The sequence below is a fragment of the Leptinotarsa decemlineata genome, unplaced genomic scaffold (genome assembly GCF_025532065.1).
Source record: "Leptinotarsa decemlineata unplaced genomic scaffold, Ldec_3_MD MMD2_tig00078422_RagTag_RagTag, whole genome shotgun sequence".
Lineage (NCBI taxonomy): Eukaryota > Metazoa > Arthropoda > Insecta > Coleoptera > Chrysomelidae > Leptinotarsa > Leptinotarsa decemlineata.
Genome location: NW_027412747.1, coordinates 6,140,245 through 6,167,625, shown reverse-complemented (window position 1 = coordinate 6,167,625; position 27,381 = coordinate 6,140,245). Strand labels below are relative to the sequence as shown.

General features: G+C 32.7%; 1 protein-coding gene and 1 long non-coding RNA gene across 4 annotated transcripts in view; one reads left to right on the top strand and one right to left on the bottom strand.

Annotated features, from left to right (window-relative positions):
* Positions 1-6,014, top strand: part of LOC141487398 (uncharacterized) — a 65,375-nt gene extending 59,361 nt beyond the window's left edge. The window contains exon 2 of the long non-coding RNA XR_012468356.1: positions 5,882-6,014. This is a non-coding gene — a long non-coding RNA (uncharacterized lncRNA). The remainder of the gene's footprint in view (positions 1-5,881) is intronic.
* LOC111505971 (mitochondrial potassium channel ATP-binding subunit) lies at positions 1,263-27,131 on the bottom strand. 3 transcript variants are annotated; one of them, XM_023160887.2, is made up of 13 exons: positions 26,956-27,131; positions 24,890-25,205; positions 23,289-23,447; positions 18,431-18,576; positions 18,115-18,331; positions 15,684-15,868; positions 13,574-13,751; positions 13,398-13,517; positions 10,571-10,674; positions 4,122-4,296; positions 1,673-1,851; positions 1,474-1,621; positions 1,263-1,420 (listed from the first exon to the last, which is right to left on the bottom strand). In XM_023160887.2, the coding sequence occupies exons 1-13, from the start codon at positions 26,994-26,996 to the stop codon at positions 1,337-1,339; spliced, it is 2,052 nt and encodes a 683-aa protein (XP_023016655.2). In that variant the 5' UTR covers positions 26,997-27,131; the 3' UTR covers positions 1,263-1,336. The 3 variants fall into 3 exon arrangements, with proteins under 3 accessions (XP_023016655.2, XP_023016656.2, XP_074042481.1); XM_023160888.2 differs by lacking the exon at positions 26,956-27,131 and adding an exon at positions 25,478-25,774; XM_074186380.1 differs by lacking the exons at positions 23,289-23,447; positions 24,890-25,205 and having other exon boundaries at positions 26,956-27,115.
* Positions 27,132-27,381: the final 250 nt, after the last annotated feature.

Below are 27,381 nucleotides of genomic sequence, written 5' to 3'. Positions count from 1 at the left end.
TCCAGCCATTCTCGAGCCAGCCTGTAATAACAAAAAGTCCAATCATGCTGAAATGTAACATCAGTTGAAAACTCATTTAGGTTTTCCCCAACTATTGCATTAATCTCATGCCTGATACGATTCGACAGTATTTACAAATACATAGCCTCGGTTGAATTTTCTGTCAAAAATATTGATTCTACAATCTGTTTAAAATCTGTTTTTCCGTTAATCAGCTGTCGCCCCCATACGAACGTCAACTCTCAGAAGTTGAGAAACTTGTGCGAGCTAAGGACTAACGAGGTCTTACCTTTTAACGTGTGATTCCTAACACGGTTGCAGAATCATTCCAGCTTCAACCAGATAAATTCTCTCGAGAAAAATATCTGGTCGAAGCGGGAATCGAACACACGACCTTCCGATCGTGAGTCGGACGCACTACCACCGCGGCCAATTCCACAACAAACAACAATGTCGATGAACAATACAGTCCAATAGTATCTTGAATTATTCTCACATACTACCCTATTTATTTCATGAGTAAATGGTGTATCTTATGAAATTATCTTATGAAATTACCCTAGAGTACAGCTTTTTTTCTTTTCGGACCCCTCAGATGTATGGGGCTGTATCTCTAGCAACTACCATGTGGAGTTTCTGAATTAGACCAATTGATAAAAGAATCATTATCAAATAATAATTGGATATACTCTTTGAAATACATTTTTTGTGGGAAGTCAATGCTTCTTACTGTTTTTTTTTTGGTGTATAACCTTCAACAATCTAAGAAATAAACACAGATAATTTCGTAATGAAGTTCAAACTGCTTTATGTAAACAACTGAAGAATCCAATTAGTCAGTAACTTGTCGTATTCATAAATTTTGACCAACGCCTCAATTGACACAAAGTTAATTTTTTGGGTTTTTAAAGTGGAAAATAATTATTTTCTGAAACTTTGACCATTAAAAAAAGCTAATATAGAAATTTCATATTTTTCATTGATTATTCAATTTATAGGCGAGATTTATTAATATGACGCATTACTGACTAATTGCACTCTTCAGTGGTTTCTATTACACAGTAACTTGTTGAGGTGAACTTTTCAGTTTGCTCTTCATTACACTTCAGCAGATTCTCTATTGATTTAAATTTGTTTATTTTTCAAAATGTGTAAGGTTATACACCCATAAAAACAGTAATATGGATATATTCATTCTAAAGATCTAATTTGTTGCGCCATCACCTATAAAGATATCTCCCTCTTCATATTGAAACATTACCTTAGGAAACAAAAATATATTTTGGTATTCTAAAATTGATATAACTAACTATACAACTGACGGAGAACAGACAGCCTAGGCAGCTGGACTATTTTGTTGTTGGTAAGCTAGTGACCAATAGTAACCTCCCAACTTTGTCAACTGTTCGTGAGTTCCCATCTGTAAAACACATTGATTACTCATGCACCTACTAATTCAACCTTACTACATACCTCCACAATTTTTCCCTTGTTCAAAACCACGATCAAATCTGCGTTTCTTATTGTAGATAACCTGTGAGCAATCACAATGACAGTCCTTCCACTCCTAGCTCTTTCCAAAGCAACCTGAACTATTTTCTCAGATTCAGTATCCAAAGCACTGAAATGTTAACACTTTTATTTTTATAAATTAACAATTTTTAGACGGTACCTTGTCGCCTCGTCTAACAATAAAACTGACGGATTCTTCAAAAGAGCTCGAGCTATTGCAATTCTCTGTTTCTGACCACCAGACAGTGTTACTCCTCTTTCCCCGACAAGAGTGTTATACCCACGAGGAAAATTAGAAACAAAATCGTCGGCGTTTGCAAGAGAGGCTGCTTGTCTTACCTGGAATATAAAATTTTCATTTAAATAACTGAGAGAGAAAACAATATCTTTAAGTTCAAATGATAGATAATTAATACATACAGGATGTTAGTGAATAAGTACAATGAGAGTTTGCTAGGTGTGGACTATGTTTTTTATGCGATAAACAAAATGGCCGCCATACCAATTTTAAAGAGTTATAACTTGGCAAAGGTTACAGATAGTTTGGTAATGCTCAAATAAATGTGGTGGGAACCGACCATACAAGAATGATGCATTCACTGAAATTAATGAATGAAAAGAAGAAAACAATCTTTGAATTGAATCATATCCATCGACTCATTATGTTCTTTGGAAAGAGAAATTAATCAGTAACATATTTTACAATAATAAATGGACTGACCCGTTAGGTGATGAAAATTAATAACACTATCCATGATAATAATTCCACAGAAACATTTTCAATTCTAGAGGCGTTTTGCTAATACCGTAGATCACTTGATAAAAATAAATACAATAGATGAATGTTCATTTCAAGGGCATAAAACGATAGCATTTTATTATAACCTTGTTATCATTCATCACATATATGAAAAATTATTTGAGAAAATGTTTAAAATGTTCTTAAACCCCCTGACAGTAATAACATAAATTTTCGAACTCATTTCTAACATTTTGGATTATTTCTGGGCTACTGCTAGCACAAGTTTCAGTAATTCTGTCTTTAAGTTTCCCTTTTTCCCAAGTTACTAACATAAACTTTCGATTGAATATAGCTCCAAAGGAAAAAATCCAGTGCAGTCAAATCCGATGAACGAGAGGACCATTTCAACACATCGCTACATGCCTGATACAACCAATCCCTTACAGGCCTAAAAAAAATATGGGGGCGCACCATCTTGTTGGAACAAAACTGAATTTTTGAATCCATTTTGATTGATGGCCACAGTTTCATGAATCCGTGGGTGCATGAGGTTTTGACTGTCAGATTTTTTTCTAGGTATATAGCACCAACAATATGATTTCCCAATATTCCCGCCTAGACATCTATTTTCTCAGGAGTTAGAGTGTGACCTCGAAAAATATGTGTGTTTATGTCTGACCAACATCGCACATTTTAGCGGTTTACATTTTCGTTTACAAAAAAAGTGCATTCGTCACTAACATTAAGTCACAAAACTGTATTCTTCTATCAGGGTCATGAAAATTACTTTCCGCCTTGGCGTGAATAAGGACTGATTCTGTTTTTTCCTCTAAACATCTGGCGCGAACCATTTTTGAAAATTCAAATGAAGTGAAATGAAGTGAAATGAAGCAACATTTCACTATCAATAGCGACAGCTATCAAGCTAACAAGCAACTCTCTGTTATTGGGGCAACACGATGCGAATTCTTATCTAAGTAGTCGAACACAAAACAATCCTAAATCAGTATAAAACCAAATGTTCTTTTTTGTCAAACATTTGGGTTCAATTTTATTCTAAGTATGATTCATTTCCGTAAACAATGTCTTTTTCTTACAAACTTCGTGTAACCTACGATAACTAACTTTGGAGCCGTTTCAATCTTCTTTTGGTAGAAAAGTTACGAGTTACCATTTTTTCCCAGTCTCCAATTCATACATTAATAACTCCTCAACCGGTTATTCAAATTCAAAACAGTGAAGGTGGTTGTACAGAGAATTTTAATAAACTGAGAATTTATCATAATGTTAGCCCTGTTATATCTACTGTAGGTTATAATAGAGGTCCTTAACTTGAGTACCTGAAATGTGTTTACCTGTGACAATGTGGATACGCTTATTTGAAAACTGGTTAGTAAACTAGATCGATTTGATCATTAAGCAGATTACATCTGCAATGCTCATCTTCATGAATTTCTAAGGATTCCAAATAAATGATGATCTCCCACCACGTAGTAACGGCTACATCCATCAATTGATCAGAATTTAAATACCTTTCGTGCAAAGGAACTTATAACATTCACAGAGTTTTTATATAAAAACAATTGATAATATAGCAGGAATCCTAAAGTAAAACTGACAAGGGCGCAGAAGAACCTTGTTATGAAAAACGAAAACCCTCAGAAGTCGAAACTTGTTTCCAGCTAAGAATCAATTTCTTATGTTTAGAGTGCAATTACTAGCACAGACAAAAACAAAATCTCTATCAAAATCATTAAAGAACTAAACTAAAACGGTTTCCAAATTGATTTCACCAAACCTGTCATTTTTTGGAAAATGCATGAAATCTGAATGTTCAAATAAGATAATTCAAATATATAAAACATACCTCTTCATCTGTAGCACTAGGTTTCCCATATCGAATATTTTCCATGATTGATGTCCCAAACAATATAGGTTCTTGACTAATCAAACCTAGGGCTCTGTTTCTCAACCACGAAGGGTCCAAATTTTTAATATTGTTTCCATCCAATGTAATGGATCCTTCGTTGACATCATAAAACCTAAGTAAATAATAAAAGATTCAAAAGTATTAGACATAACTTAACATTATCCTAATAATGATGATAATGATATTTATTTAGTTATATTGTTATATAAGATTATATCATATCGGTCGGTCGGTAGCCGGTCGGTTAGACGTGGGTGCTTTGTCCACTCACTCAAATCGACCGCCGTGTTGGTCGGTGGTTCAGTCCCCAGGTTGAACGATCGATTTTCACTTGCTATCGTAGGGGTTCGACAGCTGGTTAACGGAAAAACAGATTTTAAACAGACAGAACAGATTAAAAAATAAAACAAAAACGCACATTTGTTCTGGCTCATCCATACTGTACATCAAGAAATGTTTCAAATCTGTTTTGGTAACGGGTAAACAGTAAGTTGTGGAATTGAGGTGGCAAACTAATAAAGAGGTGGATATCTATCTTGCCTGTTTTTTCATGTATTGTGCTAGCTAATGTTCAATACTTTCTGGTAGGTATACAATTAATTCATATGAGGTCGTTATTTTTAGGGTTGGAAAAATTTGTTTATAGCTTGAGTCCCACTTAGCTGTCATCCCAGGACAACACTCCATAATATATATTGTACATATTATCATATTATGATATCTCCTCGATTCAGTCTTCAGACACGTTTTGATCTTTGTTAGATAGAGTATTGGTAAATGGGATGTTTCTTCTGCTTGGGGCTTTATTCATGATATGGAGCTGTTACTTATTAACAATCTTTTTCTTAGACGAAGGTTTATATACAGCGGAGCCGCGTTGAAATTAATCGAGTCACAGGCACTTTGCTGTCTGGGTCGAATCTTTTCTGCACTGATGAGAGGTAATACCTTGAAACCGGCCTGTAGATGATCTACTCGAATAATTTCAGCATCGTCCTGTTGCAGGATAAACGAGAAACATCTGCGAGACCAACCTCATTGAGATATCTTGCATAAATGTCTATCGGATATAATTCAATATCCAGTGTGGTATTAGCCGGGTAAGTAATGGTTTTCCGGCAAGCATTTACCAGAACCTACTTTGTATGTAGTTGGATGAGATAAATGTTTCGAGATTTTATTTCTAAATATTAATTTTCTTGTATGTATGTATCTCTTGTCGATACAGACTTCAGACACGTTTTGATTTCCGTAAAATATAAGTTGATGGAACGTGGTGTTAAGTATGCTTGTTGGCCAACAAAATCTCTTACTTCTTTATAGCAATAACTGCCACTGCTAATTTTCCAGTTGAAGCATGTATATGTTTTGACCAGTTCAAGGGACTATCTATCCAAACTACAAAAAATTTTCTTCAATAAGTTATTCTACTCAAGGAAACTTTCTTTGTGATGGTTTTGGTATAGAAATCAATAAATCATTCAGACTGTCCGCTATAATCTACTTTATTCAGGAACCTCTGCTACATTTCAGAAAGCATCATCATCAAAGTATCATCATAAACCAAATACATATCCTTTAAGCTCCTATTCTTATGGTTTCTTTATGAAACATCAATACTATGACCTTCTAGAGATTTATGTTCATAAAAATCAAGAATTATTTTGCCCATATAAATATTATAATTTTGTTCACAGAAGAAGATTGAAGTTGTCAGTTGTTGAAGCAAGGAATGCCAATGACGGTCCGAAAGAAGTCTAGTTCACAATGGTGTTCAAATACTGTGTTCTGTAGATTGAAGTTTTGTTACTAATAAAGAAGGGGAATGAATTTTTGTTTTCGTTATACTGAATGGCATTTATTCAATAACTCAGAAGAAAAAAAAATCAATCTTAAAAGATAACAGATAAAAATAATTTTTTTGTTACAAAGTCAATGATTGAATCAGCAGAATGAAAGTCAGACCTCCATCGAGAAATTAAACAAAATCAATCTGTTAAAAATTAACACAATTATAACAAATATAAAAATATTTTCGGTTGATCTTTGAATGAATTTTTTCAATATTATTGATAGTAATTTGACAAATAAAATTGTAAGAAAGTGTAATATGAACTTCTTAAAACCCAAACATGTAAGTCATTTTTCATGCTAAATAGAACCAAAACAAATACAGAAATAACAAAAAACGACAAAAATAAAGTATCCACGGCTAGACAACATCAAAGCCGAACATCTCAAGAAAATTATTCAGCAGATAGCCGCACCTCGAACAATTGTCAATAAAATATATATAAAACAGAAGACATCCCGATGCCCATTCTTGAATAGTGGTGAAAAAAACATGACTCATATCTTCTGTACCAAGTTTTGCAAGAATCTTTAAAAAAAGTCATGCAAACGACCACTCTTATGTATAATACTTTCTCATACTCATAATCAATTTCTCGATCCAGTTTATCAAAATCTGCATTTTTTGTTTATAAGTTAAGTTCTCTGGAAGTCTCTTCAATTGGAAACAATATCTCCTACCTGTTATCAACCCCCATCGGTAATAGCCCAACATTAAGAATCTCTCAACTCAAACCTTTATCATCCATTGGCATAGATTTTTTGGAGATCTATTGACCATTTCGTTGGAGAGATTTCGTGGTTCGAAAACTATGTCATTTATAGTGATAACACAATTAATTTTGAAGGTTCTGCTAGATATATTTTTTATTGTATGCAAAACGCTGCGGACCAGGAATATATTCAATAAGAGTTTATTCCACCTTCTAGTCCCCATTTTGGCGGATTGTGGGTAAATGGAATAAAATCAGTGAAAGCTTATATTTCTCGGGTCACTAGTAATCAAATTCTCACATATGAAGAATTCAACACCGTGTTGGTTCAGATCGAGGCCCTTCTGAATTCGGGGCCCCTTTGTTCCACTAGTACCGATTCCAATGATCTTTCCGCCCATACCTAGAGCATTTTTTGACATTGGAGCCTTCGAATACCTTTCCTGACAAATATTATTCTTTCCTGAAATTAAATACTCTTTCCCATTGGCAGTTAATTCAGAGGCTACATCGAGATTTTTGAAACCGTTGTAATCAAGAATATTTGCACACTTCATTCCCGAAAAGGAAATGGACAAAACCCATGACAAATATTGATATCGGAACTACTGTCTTGATTAAAAATGAATTAATTCCTCCTTCACATTGGCAACTAGGTAGAGTATCTGATATTCATCCTAACCGAGACGGAATCGTGCGTGTTCTAACAGTTCGTACCTCTCAAGGACTGCTGAAGTGCTCAGTGGTGAAGGTCTGCCCTTGACCACTCCACAATAATTAAATTAAAATGTCACTGCATTTAGGTGGGCGGTTTGTTCCGTCTTTACCTCTCGTTTGAATAAAATTTTAATTTACTATCATTTTTATATGTTTTTGCCCTGGTATTTTCTGCAAGTGTTTTAGTTTGTATTCATTTGTAATATTCAGATCACGATATTACTGTGCTTGCCTCCATTTGTGAATATATCGCGCAACCCCCGTATACGAAAACGGTCATGAGTGCAAAAGAAGCTGTCCAAGTGATGCATAAAATGGGTGTTGCGGTAAAAACTGACAGGATTTGATGCCAGTCGCTGAAATTCTCAAGGTGAGCACAGTTCGATTCAATTTAAAATTGAATAGAACTGCCCGATACTTCATGAAAATCCATATTAAAACTAATTACTACAGTTTATTGTACGACACATGTTCAACTATACAATAGATTCCTCAAGCGTAAACTAAAAGTTACTTCTAAATTACAACCAACATATTACCTACTCGTATGCCTACTTTCTAATTAATGAATCTACCTGAAAACGTCAGGTATGAATTCATTAACTATATGAATACATGTTTATTTCTAAAGTACGGTAAATATACTTTTTTACCTGTAAATGAACAGATTCAATAATGGCGAATTATTGAATTCAGTTTGATCGTTCATAAGATATTTGTTTTCCATAAAGAACTGAACAATGATTATGATAGCAGTCTAATACATTCTTTATTATCAAAAAAGTTATATGACCAAGCGTTGAAGGAAGTTTACCCAATTCCAAGGGAAGAGGATAAAAGTTATAGAACCTTAACCTACTTAAGCCAACCCACTACAAATATTCCAGATTCTCTTCACAACAAAGGTGTAAATATTGCTTTCAAAACCAACAACAACTTAGGCATGCACATTAGGTATAACAAAGATAAAAGTTTAGTTTGAGAAAAATCAGGAGTATATAAATCATCATGTGGATCATGTCCGATGTTTTATATAGGTCAAACTGGAAGAACATTTAAAGCTCGCATAAAAGAACTTAAAAATTGTTTCCATTATGGAAAAATAAATTCGAAATTTGCCACTCATTTAATCACAGCGAGACATGAGTTCAACCATGAATACAAGCCCCTCCATTTCCAGAAAAAAGGTTTGAAACTGCTTAACCTGTTTGCGAGTATGGAAATAAACAAATTCAAAAACCCTCAATATCTTATGAATGATCAAACTGAATTGAATAATTTGTCATTATTGAATCTGTTCATCTCCAGGCAAAAATACTTAAGTATATTTACAGTACTTTTGAAAAATTCATTCATATAGTTAATGAATTCATACCTGACCTTTTCAGGTAGATTCATTCATTAGAAAGTAGGCATACAAATAGGTAATATGTTAGAGTATAAAATGGTTGTAATTTAGAAGTAACTTTTAGTTTACGCTTAAGGAAGCTATTGTATAGCAAAACTAGTGTCGCGGTTTTTGGAAAACCCTTTTTTAGTGAAAATCATACAATGAACTGTATTAATTAGTTTCAATTTAAAATATTTGCTCTCTCTAGTTACCAAAAGCACGCAAAAGGGGAACATTCAAATTCATGTCACAGGAAATACAGTCCACGTTCATTGATACTCAACAATTATGTTAAGTAACAAATGAATGAATCGATGTCATTGCTGCTGCCGTAGGTTCTTATGAAAAAAACAAAATAAAAATTATAATTTCGACCACATAATCATATACAGATATAAAAAATGGAATATAAAATATACTGAAAAAGGAATAGGTGTTTTGCTACACAGCAGCTTCATCAGTTCAACAGAGAAAGCTACTGTAGTGAAACACGTCTTTAGTCAAATTATTAGTGCGAAAATTGATTCATTTTCAAATACAGTGTTAATGTAAAGACACGCCCGAAGAAGCCATTGTATATATGTATGTATGTAGTCTAAAGTATCAAAAGCTGAAATGATTCTGTTGTTTGGTGGGATTTTTCATGGGTTTTTTTCCAAAAGCTGATGAGAAGCAACAGGAACGTTTTAAAAGATTCATGAAGACCACAATTTGGCGGTTAGATTATATTGTGCCACTTGAGAATACGAAACGTTTGTCCTTGTCCTTGACTCAATGGAAGCTTTCAGATCTATAGAAATTGATCCTGGTTGAAATATTGGTTCCGGACATTAATTATAAAATTAACTCACCTCCTGTAAAGGAGAAGCTTCCACTAAAAACGATGAGAAACATTTTAGCTTCCCAACCAAAACGGAAATCTCCTCAGCTCCGACATGTTGCTGACAAAAAGAGCCACTAACACAATAAAAAGGAACAAATAAATGAATAAATTAGTTATTGCAAAGTTTCTCTCATCATGAACATCAAGATATATTGAAGGTTAGTGGATTAAACTTTCTGAATTGATTTTCCATTAGCAATCCTTCAAATCTATCCAGAAAATATATTTCTTTATTGATACTTTATTTTTATTTCAGACTACACCAACACATAAATAAAAGGATATCCCAATATTATCAAGTTGGGTAGCCGATGTTTACTAGGTTGTAACTACGAAATTATGTACAGGTATTATAGACACTTCACAAATAATAAAACAATTGTTCTGTTTCATGTTATCTAGGAGAAATGTACAGTATAATTCAATAAAATGATTTCAAATAATTGTTCTAATTGTTTTTTACCACTTCTATTTGTAACTAACAGTGTTACTGCAGTTTTGTCCTATAAGGACATTTTCAAAAGAGTACAATAATACGTTTGAAAATATCCTTATAGGACGAAACTGCAGTAACGTTAGTTACAAATACAAATTGGTAAAAAAACATAGAAAAATTCACTTCTCATTTTTCATGATGTTATCCTACCACGTAGTAACGGCTACATCCATCAATTTATTGTCCTAAATAAACGTTTTAGCAGAACATTATCAATGTAATGTAATATAATTAGATGTTTCTTTCTTCAAAAGTATCATATTCAAGAATTTTTTTATGCAAATATAAAATATGATTGAGAACTTGAAGTAATACTTAAAAACACAGTGTAATTACCTTTCAAGAAGAGCAACAATCGTGGACTTGCCATTACCAGATGCACCTACTATGGCTATAGTTTTACCAGATGGTACCGTCAGATTGAAATCTTGAAGAATGACCTGGAAATATAAATCGACATACCTTATATAATTACAAATGATAATATTTATTCATTTAGAAAAATATTTCATTATAAATAAAAACTATACAGATACAGATATATGGTGTTGAAGACCCGGTTCATGGTGTATTGTAAACATGTATATAGTAAATAATGAATAAATATGTGTGATTCATTTATTTATTAACAGAATTTTGTACACATCCAGTTACAAACCCAGGAACTCGGTTCTAACTTACTTAGCGGAACATACAAATGGTATCAAGAACTGATTAAAGCAGAAGTAATCTGGAATGATTTGTTAGTGAACAACTAGTAGAAGGTCGGAATTAGAGAAAATCTTCATCAATTTGTTCATTTGATAATGTAGGATTTTTTTTATATTCATTATGTTAAGTTGTCAGCACAGGTTAGAATCACAACACCTAGCATTGACAGAAGTCAGATTGGGAACTTCGATGCGAGGCAGTAATCTGATGGCCATTTAATGGTACACATAATGTTTGAGCTTGGAAAGGTTAAATTAGGTTATTATAAAGCCATGTGTATGAAAAGTTTTTATCATCATCAGGAAATAAAACCATAAATGAAGTTTGAAATTTGATAACGCCCACACCAGACGATTACTAGGATAAAAAGTATTTTATTTGAAATTTAGTAGGTTAAAGAATGAATCCTGAGTGGATTGACTGAAAAATTTTGGCCAGACTATGACTGATTAAAAATTGAAAAATATCCCTTTCAAAACATTATACTAATTAGTTTGTTGAACAAAATTCATATACGTCGAAAGTAAAGAGTCTATAAAATTTTCAAACGTTTAATTGTCTGTTTTTCTATCAACTATTAGGTTGGCAGGTATAAAAAGATATGTCGATAATTGGAATATATGGTAGGGTGCAAAAAATTTGACCTTACTGACGAAAGACAAACCTTAAAAAACAAAATTTTCAAGACAGTGAGGAGGTTTGGGCAAACTGAACGATAGAGGAGGACGGAGCATTGCCGCTGAACACAATGCATCCTTCAGGAGAAACAAAATGAAAATGCTACTTGTTCGTATAATGGAGAAGCACAACGATATACTAGTGATTCTTCACAGCCACAGTCACCAATAAAATCGAATGAGGCTTTGAGAGTTCCATCAATCACAGAATCACACAGTCACACAAAAAAAATTCGAAACTTTTTATTGCAATATATTGACAATTAGTATTGATACGCAGTAGCACATTATGTCAGTTCTAACATCTAAGATTCACTGCTTCAAAATAATGACCAGTATTTACTAGTCTAAGGACAATTTGCTTGGACCTCTTTGTCGCACATTTTTACTCGCATCAAAATTTCATTTTTTTTTTAAGCTCGGCTGCCGCCATTCCGGCCAAATTTGTCGCAGATGATTCTAAAGCAAAACGCAATGAAACGTCCGAATTCAAATTACTATCATCTACTTACCTGTTTATACCTGCCAACCTACGATAGAAAGCAGTATGTAATGTTTGTTATGAATACGTTTGTTTGTATATTCTAGTCTTCATATTACCGACTGGTATAGAATTTGTTAGCTGAACAAGAGTATAACGTAAAAAAAATTAATTTTAAAAACACAAGGTCGTTTCTAATTTGAATCTTAGAATAAACAACATTTTATCAACAATTCAAAGGTGTTGTGACGTGAAAATTTGACTTTATCAACCATCCAAAACATATTCAACATGTCATTTTTTGTGGAGGAAAATCAGTTTTTCATCGACCTTTTTTGGGTATTTTTTACCTTCCACAATCTGAAAAATATAAAAATTATAATGGAGAACTTTATGCAAGTGTAGAAAGGGCAAACTTTTTAGTTTACCCCGATAAGTTACTGCGTAAAATCAAAGTATTTTTCACAAAAAAAAAAGTTCTATTTATCAGTAACTTGTCATATTTAACAATTTTGCCCACCAAAAAAGTTGATAAGAAATAATACAAATACGTTTCAGAGACCAAAATCTGCCTTTGTCTTCAGAAATAGTCAAAAAATTCAAAGATATTTGCTGTTATTCGACATATGTCGAAGAAGTTGAGAAATAAATAATCAAAAGGAATAACTGCAAATATCTTTGAATTTTTTGTCCATTTCTGAAGACGGAAAAGTCCATTTTCTTGATAATTATGTATTTCATTGCATAGTTGGTGTAGTCTGGAGAAAAACGAAGTATTATTGAAGAAATGAATTTTCCATAATAACCATTAATTTACTTTCTAGTCCAGAAAGAAGGAATGCTCAATGAATACTTCATACAAAGTAGAAGTTAGCCATTTGAGTAGACAAATTTCGTCAACGTCATAGTTTCTTTTTTAAGATCCTACTCTTAGCTGTAGAATATCGATCACCATAAATAATAGCATCAGAAAAAGTAATAGTGTTATATTTCAAAGAGTCATAAATGACATCTGAGAGAACTAAAGTCGATAATATGGCCTTTGGTATTTTCTTTGATACATTCATCTTACAGATGCAGCCGAGGAGGTTTGAACATTTTTTCCTCATCTAATGGGTAGGAAACATTCTTGATGAGGATTCTTGGTTGCCTTGTTCAAATTCGGATGAGTTTTTGTGAGGTGGATCCTCAAATCAATGAAATATGAAGTTTTGTAAAAAGAAATAGGTAAATTGAACAACCGTTTAAAACAATAGCAATTCCGTTAGTGAATTATTATCAATTCAATACTCACTTGCTCTTTTCTAGTTGGGTAGGCAAAGCAGACATTCTTGAACACTATATCCCCTTTCAACAAATTGTCCGGGATAATCTCTCCTCCTTTCAACGCCATGGTGGGTTCCAAATTGATGAACTGCAGAAAAAACATTTAATTACCACCATATTTTGTTCTGTATCAGATGCAGTTACCTCAAAAATTCTAGCACCAGCTGCTACCCCTCGAACCACTGAGCCAAACAACAGTGATATTTGACCTAAAGAACGCTGTATTGTCTGTGATGCCATCAGGTAGGCCATGACTTCACCGGCAGACAATTTATTCGTTGACAAAAGATAGCCTCCCATATATAGTGTCGATAAAACCATACTGAAATGAAAATAATGAGAATTTTTGTAGTTCAATGATACTTATTTATGTAACCAGTTGGGAAAAGTTTCATTTTGTGCAATGTGTTATGCAGAGTGGAAAAAGCACAAGGGCATAAATTCAATTTTACTGGTATCATTTATCAATATGTGTGATTGATGACTTGTTTTCTTTATGATAATTCATGATCACTTGAATGAAATGAATAAAAAACTTTTGTCTAAATACCACTGATAAATTTTATTTATATGACCGGTTACAGGTTTGACCCCATTATCAAGTATAAAACTGAAATCAGAATTTTGAAATATCGATTTTATTAGAATTTTCAGGTATGCTGCATCCTAACTCTCAAATACCTATCCATGCAGCATACCTGAAAATTCTAATAAAATCGATATTTCAAAATTCAGATTTCAGTTTTATACTTGATAATGTCAAACCCGAAACCGGTCGTATAAATAAAATTTACCAGTGGTATTCAGACAAAAGTGTTCAATTCATTTCATTCAAGTGATCATTTATCAACATCAAGTGTGATTTCTACAGGATGAGCTTAGTGAAATCCTGTAACTTTTGAGTTACACATCATGAATTTTTGTAACGTTTTTCATAAAATATTTCTACAAGATTTCTGTATCTGTATTCTATATCTACATCTTCTGTAATAAATAGCTGTAAAAAGCCTTATATTCTATTTTACCAAAAGAATCTAAAAACGTATGATAACACATATTCATCCTTGAATGACTTCAGTAAATATCAGAGAAGAAGCCAATATATGATTCCACTTGAAAAATATGTGGTTGAATTAGTTATGATTAGACTTCTGTAACAATTTTGAAAAGTTATATGCTTGAAATATTAAAAAAAAAAGTATTATTACAAACAAGAAACTAGGGGATAATATTTTTGTGAAATTGAATGGGGAATATTTTTAAGGAGAGATATATTTGTTGGGAAAACATTTTTTGGCTTTCCTTCTTCATCTTTATACAAAATGATGTGTCAAACTTCCGAAGAAAGGTAAAAAGTAAGTCCAAAATAAACTCTTTACAAAGATGTGATGACATGCATAAAAGTTTCTTTCAGATACAAACTTCTTTCACTCGAACATTGAATCACACAAAACAAATCATTTGAAACTAGGTTAATGCGCCTCAATGGAAGCAAAAGCCATCAACATAGAGAGAGAGAGAGAGAGATCTAGCTTCATAAAAACGTTTACATAAAAAAAATTATGTTAGAGAAGATAGTATTGAGTGAAATGTCAAAGAACGGCTGTCAAATACTCGACAGCAGTAGTTAAAATGAAAGATTGATCAAGTGTTTAATGGCAAATACGCAGTGAACGGAAAAGGTGAAATATTGATTCAATTTATTGTGCAGAAAGTCTATCAACTGTGGGGCCAAGGTGAATATAGAACAATTTTATTGTGCATGTTTCTATTAGATATTTTTTAAATTTGCAAATATTCACTTCGCCGAATAAGAAGACCCAGAAAGAAAATCTACTCCCACGATTTTTTATCATTCAATGAATTGTAGAAGTTATAAAAAAATAATTTTAAGAAAAACTTTTAAGCTTTCATTATTCAAAAGAAAGAAATCTGACTTTAATAAAAGCTATTGACAAATATGTGTAGATCATGCATTATAATATGAAACAGTCTTTAGCATCAGCAAAATTTAATGAAATTACTTCATAGATAAACAAAAACTGTGAAAACACTATCCTCAGAGCAAATTTTGCCAACTGACAATACATTTGTTTATTGATTTTAATTGATATCTGTCGCATTAGTGCCATGGGGAAATTGCATTTTCATTGAAAATTCAGTTCATGTATCACTAAATATGAACGAATTGAAATTATACCTAATATTTTACTGACTAGTCACTGCATAAAAATTGTCATTGTAGCAACTGTACCCGTTTATGAACATATTGGTTCCTGCTTGAAATAACCCGATTCCAAATCCCAAGCTTTGATTGAGCTCCATCGCCTGTTGAGCCTCGCTGGTGAATAACTCTTGCTCTTGGTCCTCCATTGCAAAAGCTCGTACAGTTCGTATGTTAGACACAGCTTCTTCAGCGACCGCAGTTGTTTTTTCCACCTAGAAATTACAAATGTCTATGAAGATAGCAACAAAGTCCTGCTAACCAGAAGCAGAAGTAACCAGACGAAACTATCACGAAATATTAAAGTTATAACTAAAATTGTGGTTGAAAAATAAGTTCACTCTCAAGCTAAGGGTATCGCAGGTAACTTTGCCTTGCCATGTCAACTCAGCTGATTTGAACTGTAAGTTGCAACTCTGTTGTGAATGATCCTGATTTTTCGAGTGTGTTATTTTTTAGATTTCACAATATGCTGGTAGCTGTACACTACTTGACTGAAGGGTAAGTCAGAAGTACACAGTTACAAATCAAACACGAAGATGAAGATTTCGATACCTTTCAACAAGGCACTTCTTGTGTCAAAATCTGACATTCCTCGATGTAGTCTTTCTTTATCATAACATTCTCCAAGAACTAATTGAAGAAATAATAACGGAATGGAATAAATCAGAATCGTCAAATTAACCAAAGTGAATTTCTTGAAAAAAACTTAATCATTCTTAATGAAATTTATTTTTCTGTTAAAGGAACTTATTACAAACAAATTCAAAAAACACCAATGGGTGCAACAGTTTCTCAATCATTTGGCAATATATATATATATATTATGGACCATCTATCTGACAAAATACTACGGCAACTTAGTTTTTTAATGTTCCTTAAAAAAAATTATTATTGATGTAATAAGTGATATACCTATAGACAAATCACAAGAAATATTTGAACAACCCCAAATTACAGTTCATTGTAGTGTAGGTGAAATTTTGATCAAATAACTTGAACATAGTTCGATGTGGTTGTCTTCTTTCGGGATACAAGTTGAAATACATTTTCCATGTCCTAACACTGTTTCTATCGTATTTCTAATAAATTTGTATCATATTTTTTTTTTCATTCGTGAAAGCCATTTTTCACTAAAAATTCAATGACTTGTACAATCTGTAGAGTCATTGAGTGTAACAAATCGAAAGTCAAATTTACAAACATCAAAGTCAAAGCCTATTATAAGAATGATTTTTTTTTCAGTATCTCCAATTTTTCGAAAAAGAATGATAACTTATGATACATCATTGAAAAGGTAAAATCTAGTTCTATCCAAAAATAAAGTTGATGATGGTGGCCAGAAGACGAAACGTCGAAAAGCATATCTGAAAACACCATTATGTAGCAGGGAAAAAGTGGAAATATGGAAGTACAATTTATTTTCGAATCCTTCAAAAAATAGAGCCTGATAAAAGAAAAACCATTTTCCGAAATTTCTGTTTTTTCCGGATATCTCCGGATATACTCTCAGAACTTTCAGAACTTTCTCAACAGCATATTGTTATTCAGGTAAATTGGCAACTTTGCCCCAATTTCGTATCTTTTCGTATCCCTCATAGTTTCCGAGATCCCAATGGTGAGGATTGAATTTGAAATATAGGTTGCTGAAATAATATTTCAATCATCAGATATTAGATAAGGCAAAATTGTGAAATTCATTCAAGACAATTAAGACACAGGTATCTAGCAAGGGTATCTATGGTATAAATAAGGATAACATTGTATGTATATTTAGTTTAATCTTCTTCTTGACGATGATCACTTGGTGATCGAAACACGTGTCCGAGGTGTTGAAATAACGATTTGGTGTTGGGATAAAACTCCAGTTATATTCATTATTACGCCAAAGGTTCCAAACAGTGCATCACAAGTACAATATAAAATTTACCTACTTTGAAATAAAGTGCCCACAGTTTACTAGTTTTGAGTTTTGTTATATGTGGACTATGAAAGAATTGAAACTGCAAAACTTCTGAATAAACCACATGTAATCAATGTAAACTGTCAGATGCTCTGAAAATCAAAGAAATTTCCGTTTGTTCAGCTTTCTGTCTTCAATGTAATACATGCAAGCTGTAATTGTGAGAGCTCTCTGATTGAATGAATTCTCAGTATGTGTTTTATTTTATTGATGATGCATGTGCATTTGGGCATTCTTTTCTTCTCCGAACTATATTTGTCCCGTTTCCTGACACCAGCTTATCTTATCATTATATCCTGGCTCAAAAAATAAGAGTTGAAGTACCCCCTTAAACCATTCATTCTTCCTAAACATTCATTAATGACATTAGTTCACGAAATGATTATTTTCACAGTTTATTCCCAGATAGGTTGATATTTTACGGTTGACCTAACCAAATTCTAATTAATTTTATGTTTATTTTTGAGTTTCTTCAGGATCATTACACTTTCCAATTACCTGTGCTTGGGCTTTCCTTGACGTTGATCTGAGTAATGATCCGAATATAGTTCCAATGCCAACCACAGTAGGAACACACAAAAGTGTAACAAATGTCATTTCAGGCGATATCATAACAAGCGAAACAGCACATCCAAGGATTTGCGTAATGGCCCTCAAGCCTCCAGAAACAGTTTGTTTAAAACTACTTTTGAAGTCCTGGACATCAGAAGTCAGCCTGAAATTTTACCAAAAGAAATGATCACAATTGCTTTTTGAAGCTGTTGTATAAATATATTGAAAAAACCCACCTGAATACCTGAAGGTTGCTAGTTACCTATTTATTATCTCTCCAGTTCTTTGTTGATCAAAAAATGCTACGTCTTGGTGCATTATGGAAGAAAATAAGTCAGTTTTCAGCTTAAATGCGATTTTTTCTCCTAGGTTTGAAAGCATGTAGATGTAAAAAAACGTGCAGGCACTCTGAAATGAAATAGCATCAGCTTTAATCTGTTTTTTGAAAAAGAATAGCACAAGTTCACTTCTCGATAGGTTGTTACAAAGATAACCCTTTTTTTTTCACAGGCAGAATGTTTCTCTTTCATTGAATGGCCAAATTTCATTCATCAATTCAAAAACTCATCCACTTTGTGTGGTTACTCGAAAGATGAAAACCGAAATATATTACAAAAGTGTGTCAGAGGTAATGCCAATAAAATTACTCAAGCTTTGCTTATACTTCCTCAGAATGTAGACATAGTTCTCGATTACAGAAAATGATGAATGTGTAACTTTGGAAAAATATGAACATTTATGTGATATACTTCCAAGAGTAGAGCCAATTGCCAATATATAGCTTGAGATGAATAGAACACAACGGAAAAATATAATACACAACTCGTTTTCTTCATGGTTAGATCCCAGAGATAATGGCGCAAGTCAGCCTCAAGTACCACAGATTTCTGAATCTAGGGGACTAAAAGAAAAGTATTGAACAACTTCAGATATGAATCAATCATAGTTGGAATCTTATACATTCAAATCAATAACAATAACATTAGGAACTGCTGCATAAAGACAATGCATCTTCAGCCAACAATAAAAAAGAAGAGATTGAGCCAAACTCATATTTTATCTAGTGAACAAATTTTTGTGAAAGGATTACCTGTCGCTCTTCTGGGTGATGCATTCACTGTAACACTAATCAATGAAGATTAAACAAATCAATTATATCTTCAGAGCCCACGGAAACCCTTGTGCATTCAGAGGATCAACAATCAAACAAAATGACAGGAAGATTCGAGAATTGTAACTTTCAGATTGGTTCCAGGTTCCAAGTCAGCAAATAACAACTCCATTTATTTGTGATATGTTCGAACCATTCAATGAATGGCATTAGATGTGAAATACCTAAATGTAGTCAGTTTATATCTATGTCAATAGTAAAATGAAATCATTGACTGGCATACAACCAAAAATTCGTACTGGGCAAGACAAGCAATCATTGTTAATAAGTAGAAAATTGAAGAAGAAAAGAGAAATGAAACTTTCTATGTTTTTTACTACTTTTATTTGTAACTAACGTTACTGCAGTTTCGTCCTAGCCGAAATTCGTCTTGATTTTCTTCAGGTTGAAGCCTGGCTCCCTTCCCCTTTTAACTGATGTTTGCTAGAAAGACAAACGGGTCATAACTGAATGGGTGAGTTTCGTCCTATACGGACATTTTCACACTTATACAATAAACATAGAAAGTTTCATTTCTCTTTTCTTCATTATGATTTCCTTCCATGTAGTAGTGGCTACATCCATCAATTTAAGTAGAAAATTCATCACTGGACCATGGCATGGACCAGTTTTAACTAACAACTCCTTTGAATGGGTAGTTCACAGAAATTTCAATAAAAGAACTGAATTCCACCCAATACTGTTTTATTATGTAAATTGTAGGAAAAAAGGTTTCGTCCTACCAGAAAGTGAAAACAATGCCCTTAGACGAGTCCACTGTACTGAGAGAATGGGCAAAAATGAAAAATTTGGAGAAATATATTTTCAGAAAATGGAAGATATCAAGAATAACTACATTTCTGAAATTTAAATTGACGATATGGAAATCAAGTATGGCAAAATTTGGTACTTGCCAAAATTTGGGGTAACCAACCCCAATAATCCTAATAAGTTGGAGACACTTCATCAAAATCTAATGCTTTTTCTTTAAATAACTCCCTTTCTTTAGGTAACGATTCGTAAGAATTCCTGCCGTTTTTTCACGTTTCGGAATATACTTCTACTTCAGACATTAGGTAACAGAAATGAGAGTGGCCCAAAAATATTATATAGAGGAATGGACAGAAATATCAATCAAAATATCAAGTAGGGTTTTTTTTTTGGTTTATCTAGTGGTCCTATTTCGGCTCATCAAGCAAAAATAGATGTTCCAGGAATATTGCAGATGAATACCTGAAAGTCTCAAGAGTTATTATTAACGAACATTATATGGATGATTATCTGGGAGGAGCTGACAACTTAAAAAAAGTGGAGAAACTTATAATTGTGTCAAATGAGTGAATAGTAAGGGAAGATTCACTATTTGTAGATGAATTTCAAACGAGATTTTGATTTCCAAACTTTTTAATCTGCCCAGGACCTTTGATACATCTCATGAAGAACTCTGAGTGTATATAGAATACAAGGGCCAGTAAAAAGCGTTTTAGAGGTATTTCTTTCAGAAGCCAACATGCTAAAATCATTAACAACTTTAGCAAAACCTCCGAAGATATACCTCAAGACACCGTTTCAGGCCAAATAATATTTCTGGTGTATATTAATAGTTGAAACTGCATAAATAACTTGAAAGAGCATATCGTCTCACATGCTGAGCACACAGTGATTGTGCGTACAGATAATACAAAAGAGCAGGAGTGACTGGAAAAAATTACAAATATAGTTGAATACTAATCTCCTCAATAGTAATGTTTGAAAAATATAATCTTATTATTCTTTGTAAGACATTATTTTTCGTGAAGAAGTTAATATTCCACAATGTTTTCTGGGTTTCTAACCTGACAGAATGTGAAAAATAATCTGCTCAAGTGTAATAAAAGGCAAAGTGAACCTTTGAGGCGTCTTATCAGTCAGTAACTTGTTATAATAATACATTTTGCCTACCAAGAAAACGAAGTATTCAAATTGAATTGTTAATTCTTAGCTTTTCCAAAAAAAGGCGTATTGAACAGTAATTTTTTCAGATTTTAAAAACATTAAAGGATTTTTTAAGAAACGATAGCCGATTTGAAAAAGCTAAGCATTAAAAATGTTATTCCAAATATCCAGAATTCTGTTCTGCAAAAATAACTGACAATTCTTTTTCAAGTACCAGATTTTTATAAACAGGTGTGGTTTTAATACATTCAAGTATCAATATACTGTCCCAATAAATGTAAAACGGTCAAATGATTCTTAAAGGATGACGCTTTTGTCAAGCACTACTTTATATCTGATCGTTTCAAATAACGAAATAACTTGAAGGTCCAAACATTTATTATAAGTAACAAGTATTATAAGACTTCAATATTGAAATATATTTTACTTTTTTTCTTCACTGAACAGGAAATGATTGGGGTGTCAAATAACTAAAATTACTATTATTTCGTTGCCGATGTTCTTTCAGTATTATATACATTTTATATTGACCTTTTCATGAAGAATACGTATCTTTATAATTATCCTGCTTTTAAACAAATTTTATTCTATCAAAATCAAATTGATGTAGATTATCAGCGAAAGAGGCTGTGGGTTCGGTTTTATTTTCAGTGTTCATATTTTGGAGTTTGATACTCCCTTTACGATTGTTTCTCTTCTTTTCTTTTTATACAGTGAATTGAAAACGAGGGTGGAAGGTATTGAAAATTTGTTGAGAATTGTCAACTTTGTCCTTTGCTTAGCTCTTGTCTAAGGTCTTCTGATTCACAAGTTATGATTTCATCAACATAGCACTTGAAAATGCTACCTAACCCATATATTTGCTTATAGAATGTTTTTTCAAACAAAGTTATCAAGAGTGAGACTGGTGTGGGGTTCGATAGGGGGCCACCTTTTTTTGACCAGCTTCACAGTTAAATCTGTTAGTATATATTAGTGATAAATGATACATCTGAAGAGATCAATGTGTACTTCACTGAAATGGTAATGTTCTGTAAATCTTTCACAACCTCAAATGTGTTTTTTGTATGATAACTATTTTTTCAAAACTGTACCTAATTGGTGCAATATTTTTATAGGTTATAATCTGGAAATCCTACATAACTCATACTTAGATTGAAAGATATAATTTGTGTATGTAGGTACATTTTTGGAAAATACCATTGTCATATACTTCCTCTCTTCATCACAGAATACATGGTGAAAAGAAGTTCCTTTTCGAGTTCTGTTTATTCAAATTACTGCCGTAATTTGTTACGATATTGACCGATTTATTCCTGCAAAACCCTCATGGTACATTATCGGGTATCACATCATCAGTAAGGTTTAAAAAACATTTTTGAAGAACTTTTTGATTGAGGATAACTTATTTGCCTTTTTTGCGAACAGTTTTCGACGATTTTACGTAATAGGTACTCATTTTGTATGCAATCAGTCGAATTATGTAAGTGAGAGGATAACTTGTTGCTTCCTAAATTCTTGCATTAGAAAGCTACACTTTTGTCAGCGTCATTTCCAATCCTCGAAGCAGTTCTGATATTGTCAATCGTTGCATAACGCCGTCCTTTCATGGGTCTCTTCAAATTTCGGAACAGGAAAAAGTCGCAGGGGAGCAAATTGGGTGAATACAGTAGCTGGAGCATGATTTTTATCCTTTTTTTCGTCTGGACTTACTATTTTGATTTTGACATTAATGATCCGTATTACTTATATAATTTTGTTACGTGTAATAGTATAATTCACCTATGATTTGTCAATAAGATATATTTCTAAGATAATAAAATACAGTGATTGATTTAAAATACCAAAGATATTCAATCATGTAGTGTTTACAAATGATTACCGATAAGAAAATAGTAACATCGATTTTGTAAATGTTCTCTTACATTAACATCCCAAATGTTCGTAGTGAATGGAATCCAAATGCCCCTATTCACATTTGCTACTCTTCAGCGCCAGCTTTACTGACATTCAATAACATTCAGTGTATACATACCTGTGCAACATACATACTAATCAGTCTAATTGCAGGAGATTTCATCTCTGACATAAACAAATCAGTGTCTTTACTTTCGCTAAACTTTGCTAAGACATTGATAACACCTCCCATTATTTGTGGGATCTGTATATTCATTATAGCTACAGCCAAGGCTCCCTAAAATTTTGAGATATGCAATGTCAAATTTTGCAAAACTTTGCATGAAAGTTAACCTTCCAGTAGTCAAGTATAGTCTGTCAGACCTGGTTAGTTTGTAATAATAATAATGATTTTATTCCAGTCAGATCACAATTAAAAATGATATTGGAACAGTAAAAAAAAAGAGAACACAGCACATGTAGGTATATATAAAATCTTGAATAAAAGTAAAAATTTATATTCTGATAATTATCACCGGTCATATACCTAAGAGTACAAAATACATATTCAAAATGCATTCAGGCACCATTGTCGCTCAATAAAAAATTCATCTACTTTATAGAAACATTTACTGATTAGAAGCTTACTCAATTTGTTTTTGAATATTCTGTAATTCCTCGCACTCGCAATATCCTCTGGGAGCTTATTGTATAGTTGAACCCCTGTAAAGGAAGGGGCATTTCCAAACAGGGTTGTTCTATGTTGTGGTATCTGCAAGCGAGTACCGTATCTTGTATTATAGTTGTGATTATCATCACTTGTCGGTAGGTTAGAGAGTTGTAATTTAATTGCCAATAATGATTTCATGATGAATATACATGGCACAGTGAGGATATTGTTTTCAATAAAAAGTTGGGTTTACAATGAAATGATTTAATGGAAACATGAAAGAGTAGTAAGTTCTCATCATCAGTACCTTCTTATCTATTGCTTATGGCATTTAGAGTTAGTTTTGCCAGTGGTGTATTTTATCTAGTCAAAAAACCAGTCTGTTACCCCCCCAGGTGACTATTGGTGCATATATTTTTTTGGTAACAAATCATTTCTATAAAGAGGTATTCCTTCAGGCTGATTCATTTGCAGTACATTCAAAATAAAAGTTAATACTAGAAATAACAAGAGAGAATTCAGATTTTTTTTATGATAATCAGTAACAATGAGAAATGGAAGAAGTGGTCTACTTTGAATATGATGTTGACAATTTGGATCATCAAGAAATCAACATGAAAAGTAATGGATCACAGAAAAAAAATTGAATAGAGATGAAGGTGATTTTTCTGTGATCAGTTGAAAAATATAGAAAAACAAAAATTACAAAATATAGCTATTTGACAATCGAGCTCTGAAAATCATCAACAAATATAATCAAAGCTCAAAATTGCATCAATTAGTGTTGTTGAGGAAGTAGTAATGAAGAAAATTTGGTTTTTGCCAAATTCAAAATAATTTCAAAATAATTCTCATTGTGATTGTGCTTTTATTTATATTAAAAATAGGTATTTCAATTCAATAGTAAGCTAATTGGAATATAACTGATCATAGAAACACAAATTGTGACCAAATGAATGAATTTATTATTCAATCCTTTTCTGACAGACCAACAAGACTACCGCTGTTAAAAAATGTGTGGGACTAATGGAAGGTTAACAGGTATTCTCTGTTTACAGGGCAACACTTACCGCTACAGCAGCCAAAAGGTACAGTAGGTTTGGTTTCAGATATGCCCAGAAACGACTCCAGTCAAATTTAAGATTTCTTTCCAAATGTTTCTCATATCCAACCATTCGTGTTTTATTTGAAGCACAAAATACATGTCGCCTATTAGTGACCAAACCAATTGCTACTGCTGTAGTCAATGAAATCCCTATTTTAGCCAATTTAGGTACTGTATGGGTAACATTAAACTTTGTTGGAGTCTTATTTTGTGCATTTTTCATGAATAAACGATTGTGAGTGAATCTAAAATTCACATTGGGAGTCCTCAATACTAAAATCCTAAAATAAATATAATTTCAGCAAGAGACTGCAGCTTTGATTGGCTCAGGAAAGTTTGAAAATATTTGAGGGGGCCATTTTTGCAGGGAAGTAATACATTCCAGAAAAACAAAGAATTGTCACATTCCAGAAAAACAAAGAATTGTCAAAGTGACATTTCTACGAAATATTTATTCATTTATGGTTGACAGAAGGATAATGCTAGATTGGAAGAGAAGCAGTTTTCTATGTTACGATATGTGATATTTGTGTAAATAAGAGAAATAGCCTACATAGATTTTTGTTGAAATTCACTCCTCACGAAGTGAGATTGACTCTGGTGTCTTCAAACAAATGAGAGAATGAATGTTGTATGCAATGGCAAATCAGCTCAGTTTCACTGTAATTGAAGAAAATCATCTCTGTGGAAGTGAACATAAATTTGATTGATGATTTACCGCTTTTGGGTAGTTTTGGATATTAGACAAAGCTGTCCATGTTCACGTTTTCTTGATATATACCTGACTAACTCAGTAAACAATACCTTTTAGATTAACTAATCATTATGAAGAGTTGTCTTTTTTATTTATCTGAAAGAATATAAGATGTAACAGATAGATATAACAAAGAATACTTGAATCTTTATGACTAAAGCAGGGTTATAACTGATCCTCCACAAGTGTGAAGCTTTCGTATGGAATGTAACTCTACATCTGCCACCGCATGTGTTTAACGGAATTCTAAAGCAGTTTTGTTTTATATACATAGTTTTCTTCAAATAGCAAATGTTTCAGATTGTGGCAAGTTAATAAACCAAAAAAATATAAGGAACATAATTTGCCTTTCAATTTGAATTAGTAATAAGCAATTTTATTTAATGAATGGTTAATAATAAATTCTTTTCCTTTATATATACACCTTCGCCTCCAATAACCTCCACTTTGTGGAGGCCAACCTTTGCACTACTCTCCCCACCTCTGCCGCTATTATGGGGCCCATATACAACATTGTACTAAGGTTCTTCTTGGCGATAACCAATGTTTTCCTAAAGACTAACCTCGTTAGTCCTTAGCTCGCACAAGTTTTTCAACTTCTGAGAGTTGTCGTTCGTAGGGGACCGACAGCTGATTAACGGAAACACAGATTTTAAACAGAAACAACATTTATCAGGTTAGCTTTGATCTGCTCAACAATATAAATATCTTGATTAAATGACAGATATAATATTGTTGATAATAAAAATAATTTGATTTCAATCCACCTTTCAAGAAGAGAAAGCTGTCAATGAAAACAGACTTTTCTGCACATCAAGGTAGTTTTCCAAATTATATGGTTCATAATTTTTAATTCTCATTCTTGGGAAAATAGAAAATTGTCCTGAAATCTCCATTTTATTCTTGTTTTGGATCTTAGACAAAACTGTGCATGTTAACGTTTTCTGATATATATCTCACTGGCTTCACTAAACAATACCTTTAGATTTACTAAGCTTCATGATTTTTTTTTGTTTTTCATTTTCTGAAAAATTATTAAAACAGGTAGATGTAATAAATGAGTACTTGAATGTATATGATTAAGGCAGGGTTGTAACCGATCCTCCACAGCATGAAGCTTCCGTATGAAACGAAACTCCGCATCTGTCCACTACATGTGTTTCAACGTAATTCTAAAGCAGTTTTGTTCATGAAGGGACCGCGCCTTTCCGCACTGCAAAACTTGCAGTCTAATTAATTTAACATGTTCATGTTGTCTTCCGAAGAAAAAGATTTACCTCGGCTGAATCAATACTACGTGGCTCATAAACTTCCACATGTCGATGAATAAAAATTTTAAAATCCTAATTCAAAATTCAATCTAATTTTCCAAATCCTTTTTAAAATAAAATTTCAAAATATAACCACATTTTCTACATGTGTGAAGTTGACGCACAGTACTTTCCCTTAGTAAAACCGAAGCACATTCAGTTTATCGCTGTTCTCAACATTTCAATACATTAATAAAGGATAGGAATAAAATAATTTTGCACGAGTTTTACACCTCTGTGGGGCACAGATCACAGAATACATTTCAAATACTTTCATTTTGTGATGCAACAATATACAGATGCGACAGCTTTGTCGGAATTTTTGATCTTTGTGTGTCCTTATTTCATAACCTTGAAGATGAAAGTAGGTAGTATATTGTCTAGAATTGGTTG

Excerpts from the sequence above, each read along its gene's own strand:
- LOC111505971 (XM_023160887.2), bottom strand. The coding sequence starts at position 26,996 with ATGTGGAAGTTTATGAGCCACGTAGTATTGATTCAGCCGAG. Across the intron at positions 1,622-1,672 it reads TTGTTAGACGAGGCGACAAG|TGCTTTGGATACTGAATCTG; the intron begins GTACCGTCTAAA and ends TTAACATTTCAG. Across the intron at positions 1,421-1,473 it reads ACAAGGGAAAAATTGTGGAG|ATGGGAACTCACGAACAGTT; the intron begins GTATGTAGTAAG and ends TGTGTTTTACAG.